The sequence below is a fragment of the Puntigrus tetrazona genome, chromosome 13 (genome assembly GCF_018831695.1).
Source record: "Puntigrus tetrazona isolate hp1 chromosome 13, ASM1883169v1, whole genome shotgun sequence".
Classification (NCBI taxonomy): Eukaryota; Metazoa; Chordata; class Actinopteri; order Cypriniformes; family Cyprinidae; genus Puntigrus; species Puntigrus tetrazona.
In genome coordinates, this window is record NC_056711.1 from 9,491,000 (window position 1) to 9,497,761 (window position 6,762).

At 38.7% G+C, this 6,762-nt stretch overlaps 2 protein-coding genes across 2 annotated transcripts in view; one reads left to right on the plus strand and one right to left on the minus strand.

The window, feature by feature from the left end:
* The window catches only part of LOC122356643 (SEC23 interacting protein), a 9,196-nt gene extending 8,789 nt beyond the window's left edge, over positions 1 to 407 (plus strand). Inside the window, exon 18 of the mRNA XM_043255605.1 lies at positions 1 to 407. This exon is cut by the window's left edge and continues 58 nt beyond it. Coding sequence (XP_043111540.1) covers positions 1 to 24 — 24 coding nt within the window. The 3' untranslated portion in view covers positions 25 to 407.
* A 162-nt stretch (positions 408 to 569) lies between these two features.
* On the minus strand, positions 570 to 6,714 carry csgalnact2 (chondroitin sulfate N-acetylgalactosaminyltransferase 2). The gene is made up of 8 exons (XM_043255606.1): positions 6,586 to 6,714; positions 4,635 to 5,558; positions 4,244 to 4,460; positions 3,346 to 3,447; positions 2,421 to 2,602; positions 2,140 to 2,234; positions 1,974 to 2,055; positions 570 to 1,901 (listed from the first exon to the last, which is right to left on the minus strand). The coding sequence occupies exons 2-8, from the start codon at positions 5,284 to 5,286 to the stop codon at positions 1,609 to 1,611; spliced, it is 1,623 nt and encodes a 540-aa protein (XP_043111541.1). The 5' UTR covers positions 5,287 to 5,558; positions 6,586 to 6,714; the 3' UTR covers positions 570 to 1,608.
* Between the last annotated feature and the right edge of the window lie 48 nt (positions 6,715 to 6,762).

The window sequence follows — 6,762 nt, forward strand, 5'->3', positions numbered from 1 at the left end:
CACCCAGATCATTCGGTGCATTGATGTAACGGCTCATTGAAACTCCTCAGCTATCACAAATTACATTACTTTAAAGATAAAAGAATATTTTAAAGTTTTCAATTCTTCACCTGGGACTGTCTTTATTTTTTATTCTTGTAGTCTATATTAAAAGGAATACACTTGTATTATTTCATGTGTCTTAAATTAAGAAATTAAAGTCAAATAGTGGATTTCAATACCACCACAACGGTTTAAAATGCCATTTTTATAGCTTAAATTATAGTTGCGAATGTTTGAATGCAGTTGCAAATGGAATCAAATGGTATTAACAACTTTTATCTATAGTTAGTGAAGAAATAACTATGCCGTGTAAAAACTACAACCAACAAATCATAATAAACTGAACTATTGTGAACTATTTTGAATGCTTGTCAGACCATGTTGCTTCTTATATTGGGATATTTAAGAAGTGATTTTAGCTGGCACAAAGATTTATCTCCCAAACTCATAGCATTTATACATTTCAAGAGAACAGTGCTCCACCACATCATGGTTTATTTTAAGAACAAAAAAATCAGTAACATTGGTTAGTTGTATTTCTTTTATTTAAAAAAAAAAGCAATGGAACTGAACATTCTGACCGATTTTAGGCTCTACAACAGATAGCAATTGTTATTTTTCATCTACCTGCTGCTTAAAGTTAAAATAATACATAAAGTCCTCATCAGAAGTGGTACGTTCAATCGCAGAAACATCTTTTAAGGATGTGGTGTATCAGATTTCTTTTTTCCTCAGTAACTCATTATACACCACAGACTCATTTCAAAGTGGTTGCCAAGGCCAATGTCTTGAAATACCAGCCTGCAACATAAACCCTTGACTGTTAGGGCTATGGCACTGACGTAGCCTCACACATGGTGCAAAGTAAAAGTTTGACATGCATCAAATTGCACATCGGGTCCAAACACGTGGAAGACTTTTCCCAAAGTCTGAATACTATTCCAACAGAGACATTGCCTACAGTGCAACTCCAGCATGGCAAGTTTAACCGCATCCATCTGTGGATGATTGTCCCTTTCAGCAACGGTCTCCATTTTTGTCACAGCGCATACATTTTCAATAGAAACAATATCAAAATGTAACATATGGCTCTGTCAATTGTTTGCAAAATAAAAAAAAGACATGCTTTACACACGGCATGTCTTAATGGCCATTATTTATCATTTCTGTGTAAATCTTTTGTAAAAATCCTTTTTATGCAATCTGTTCCATTCAATTCATTAAAACAACTTAAATCGAACACTTTTTTTTTTTTTACAGGCCCTTACCAATTTCTCTGCATTTTAGCTTCTTTTCAGTAACTAATTTCCCCAGTGTGACTGGTCATTGTGAACATATGCAGTTAATAAATTCAAGTCCTTTAGTGCAGAACATCTAAAATTAATTGGCATTAAAGCAAACTACTCAAGAACGTAGATTAAAGTCTCATCGATGTAAACAGTTTACATAGTACCTAACAGTACCATCCTCCCACCACACTTAAGTCTTTTTTGCTGTCATAAGGTCTTCAGTAATCCATTAATACCAACAATGTCTGCTGCTGTCAATGTTGTGCTGAGTGTTGATTTATTCTGCCGGTCGGCTCTGGGTTTTGTAGGCCTGCTTTCGAAGGTGAGTCTCGATCTCCTCTCTGAACACCAGCATGCCCAGGTGAGAGTGCGACGCCTCGTTCATGGCCTTGGACTGGATGCACATGCGGTACTGTTCTGGGGTCAGTTCATCTGCGCACAGCTTCTCATGCCACAGGTGGAAGAGGCCTGATACAGGGGTGCGGATCACAATCTGATCACTCCGCAGGTACTTCCTGTACAAGTGCACATCTTCTACACCCCAGCCTTTCACTTCCAGATCAAATCCCCCTACAAAAGGAGGAACCTTCAGTATTTATATGTAACAAGCAAAAGATCACATTCAAATGCACTCTGACTTACCGATGCTGAGGAAGTCAGAGCGATACTGACAAGTCATGCCAAATCCAAAATCCCTCCAGAATCCGGCATCTTTTTTATGAATCTGTAAACGGCATACAGTTGCATTATACAATTTATCAAAGCCACACAATCTACAAACATGTAGAAAAACCTTGATGCTACATACCAGCTGATTCTCAATGGGGGGCGGAAACTCGAGGTTTCCAAAAACTATAGCTGGATTGTACAAACTGAACACCACTGGATAGAATACTCGCTTTCCTTCAAGGGAGGTAAAAAAAGTAAAAACTAAATGTTTAATATAAACAGTTTATTTTTTACTTTTTTCACAAACATGCAGAACACATCAACGTTGTTCATTTTTTTGCTCTACATATAAATTCAGATGTTTTATTGAGAAATGGGTCTATGAATTTTGAGATGTAAATGCTTGTTGAGATGACAGACCTGGAGCTGAATTGAGGCGACAGGTGCTAAGAAATTCCAGTGTGAAGTAGATGTCAACATCGCAGAAGAACATCAACACATCACCCCCTTTCTCCCACGAGTGAGCCCCGATGTCCAGTCCACGGCCACGGGAAAACTCCTCATCCACGGGGATCAGGGTGTAGTTACTGAAGTTCTCCTCACTGGAAAAGATCATGAATTGCAACAATGTATGGAACAAAATGCGATTTTTGCCAACAAATTGTTTTCAATCTTTGCCAAACTGCCGTCTATCCTTTTTAAAGATTATCTTATGCTCAACAAGGCTGCATTAATCTGAAGATACATATTGTGAAATATGATTACATCTTGAAGTAATTGTTTTCTATTTGAATACATTTTAAAAATGTAATTTATTCCTGTGATGGAAAAGCTATTTTTAGTTTTAGCAGTGATTTCTTCAGTGCCAATTCAGAAATCATTAAAAAAAAAACTAAAAATAAAAAAAGAAATATGGCTGTGCAGTTTAACATTTTGGTAAAAATCCTGGTAATTTATATTATATATATATATATATATATATATATATATATATATATATATATATATATATATATATATATATATATATATATATATATATATATATATATATATATATACACACACACAGCATTTGTTTCAAGCAGAAATTTGATAAATGTCTTCATCACTGGACACTTAATGAAAACATTTTTATTAATGCTTGGTAATGTACTTACACTGGTTTATTCAATAATTTTGAACCATATTTCCATTTTTTAAAAAGAACATTTCAACTGCAAGATGGGTAAACAGCAAATTCCTTTCCTTTCCTTTCAGTTACCCCATTCAGGATATTGGCAAAAAGAGAACGTTTCAGTCGCTCTATGCTCACAAGACATCAAAATATTTGCAGTGCTCAAACCTGGCCATTTTCCTCAGAGACGCCTTCACCTCCTGCAAGCCCGCTTGCCCAAAATACACCACTGTGAGATGCACCCGCTTGTCCTGCTGTATACAGACCTCCCTGCACACAGAAAACACAGTCTGACCACAACATTTCTAAAACTTCCAAAGGGAAAACCGCACCGGGAAACATGCCTTTGTAAAACCGAATAACATCTGGCTCCGTGTTGCGGCTACCCATACATCTTTAGAAGTTCAGCCATATTATTTGCAGCACCCACAAACACACTGACACGCATTCCCAGATACGATCACACAATCTCTCTTACTTACTCTGTGCGTTTTTTTAAATGTCAATAGGAATCTGCACAGTCAGGAGTTGTATACAGAATAAAATGCTTGATAAGAACAAGCTAAGAACTTCCAGTTTCAGTTTACTGAAGTCAATGGGTTTTTCTCAAATATTTTTGGGTTAAATGTCTCAAATACGTGGTTAACGTAAGCTGAAGAGACTATTAAGTTGCTATTAAGTGGCTAGATGTGACTACAGTGGTTACAGGCAAACCCATTCACTCACTAGTTGCTTTTACAGCTTCATTATCACATTCCTGCAAACTTTCAGGGAACACGCTTTTTTTTTTATAAAGAGACTGAAAGAGTCTTATGGTAGAATCTTGAGTGGCTGGTAGAGTCATGTGAATCTGGTGCAGCTCATTTATACCCTACATTTAGCTTCTGGAAATTCATAAAATCCAATAAAGTTTTGTTTATTTGTAAATTTTAATGTGTAAAAATCATAAAAATCCATCTATCATACAGCTTGTTTACAAAAGTACTACAAAAGCTAATGGAAAACCCCCCTTTTTTTGTTGATGATGCTAGATTCCTGTTTGGAAATCATCATTTGATCCCCTCACCTGAAGTTGTGCAAGAACTGAACAAAGGCTTCAGTGCGGCCTGACAGCGGCACTATGATGTTAATGACGACGCTGGCGGTGTCTACAGACATGCTCCTCACTTTCATGAGGGGCCCGAACGGACGAAAGAGGGTGACGTGGCGGTACTCGTGGGAATTCTCTTTAGCGAAGTAGAGCTCATACAGTGTGCCTTTGTCCCTCTCGGTCCTGTAGAGTCCTGCCAAGAATAGCAAGTACACAAGAGCAGCTCGAATTACTGAATATTTTGCGCTGTGCAAAGTTCACACCACCTTTATTATTCTCAAATACAAACAAGAGCTGTTAAGTACACACAAATCCCTAACCACACGGAGCACTAAGTACATAACGGTGCGTGCTGAACAGCTTTTACCTTCGAAAAAATTGCTTTCGGTGAACATCTGCCTCTGCATGGGGATGCTGTCCTCCTGTCCGTCGTCTTCCTCCGGGTTATTAATAATATCCAGACCTGCTTCTATCACCTCCACCAGCTCATCCCTCCGGTCCTTCCTCACAGGCTTCTCCTCGGGATGACGCGTCAGGCCCATCTCCAGCTGGTACACTTTTGTGGTGGTGAAGCTCTCGAAGGGCACCAGTGCGTACTCGCTTGGCAGCCTCGCTCCAGTATTCACCTCAGCCTTGTCGATTTGTGAGTGCAAGTACTCCAGGAGGTCACCAGGCTCTTGATCTCTGCCATCGATCAGGCTCTGGGGCCCGGGACCCTCCTTCTTTTCTTGAAGCACCCTCAGTTTCTCGCTCATCTCTTGGAGTTCTTGTTTGAGCTGTGCGATCTGTCTCTTGAGGCTGGCCGCTCGGCTGAGATGGCGCTCTTCCTGTTCCTGCAGGAGGGCTTGGTAATACTCCTTTCCATACGGATCTCCTCCGAGGCCAGGCAGCACCTGGCTTACATCCGCAGGCGGCGTACACTCCAGAAGGTAAGCAAACAGCAGCAGGACCAAGAGCAAAAAAATCCCCAGGAGAAGCCAGCGCGCCCGCCCCTGCAGAGGAAGCCCCCGTCTGGGCATATCTGAGAGGCAGGGTGCTCTTTACCAGCCTCCGTTTTGCATTCCCACCCTTGACGAGATGTAACCTTTAGGAAGGATGAAGTCTTTTACGTTAATCCATTCCCAAGCGAAGCGGAGGGAGTGCGGTAGTGTCACATTTCTCTCGTAATCATGCTCCTCTCAACACTACAGCGCACCGAACGTGCTCAGGTTCCTCAGAGATGCATGAATACACAGTTGACACACCGACATCCTGCTTGCACAATATTCCTCTTTTAAGAGAAATAACTGACCTGAAATGAAGATTAAAATATTAATAATTTTTTATCAGTATATTTAGACTAACTGTATACAGTGTCTAACTGTATACCAGACAATAAGATAAAATATATAAAATGATTTAACAGTCTTTCTTTTTATCTTCATAATAGTCAGTAAAAACTGTGATATCTCCACATTAATAATGTATAATATACTGTGCTATCCACGTGTGGCATACATACAATACTGTGCAAGTGTACCTATAAGAATTGATGCGGGTTTGAATGCAAAAGGTAGTAACACCAAATATTTATTTGATTTAGGTTTTTTTTTGTTGGCTCACTTTGCATTTTGTAAATTGACAAAAATAAACGATAATTATTTATATTTCTGAAAGCATTCTTTGTTTACAGCATTTTTTCACACCTGCCTAAAACCTTTGCACAATATATATATATATATATATATATATATATATATATATATATATATATATATATATATATACACACACACACATACATACACGCACACAAAATGTAAAAGATTGCAGACTACGTAGCAAAAGGCTATAGTTCTCTGATCGAAACTTTAAAACAATTCGAAAATAAGACGTTAAAGATAAATAACAACAGGTTTATGATTAATGTTTATTAATCTGCATGTACTTATTAATTTGTCGAGTAGCCATGCAATACGCGGAACCGGAGTCCTGATCAGATCACTCGTCGGTGTTTATTTCGCCGACTGACTGTACATAACCACATACACCGTCTCTAACTGTTCCTTTTCATCAAAGATTTTACTGTGAAACGTTAATGCAGTTCTTCTTAAACTAGCACCTAAGACTCTGAATAACGATAATTAAGTTTGTTAGTAAATCAGCAAAGAAATGCGCACAGGGAAACATCTGGCTGACTGATCCATCAGCTTGATGAAAAGACATAATGGAAAAATGTTGCTGTTCGCACAAGGGAAATCTACAATATTATTTGTGGCAGAAAACGTCGAGGTTGAAGTTGTCCTTAAAAAATAAACACGGAAATGTGCGACACTTACCTCGGTATTTGTGACTGTACGAGGCTTTCGGTAACCGCTTCTTTATGCAGCTGTTCAATAGAACACTGAGCATAATAAATGTGGGAAGAGAACGCCACGGGGCAATGAAAAAGGAAGCACAATAAAAACGCATGTTACTTCCGCTATGAGCCGCAGAATTCCAAAATAAAAGCCCGT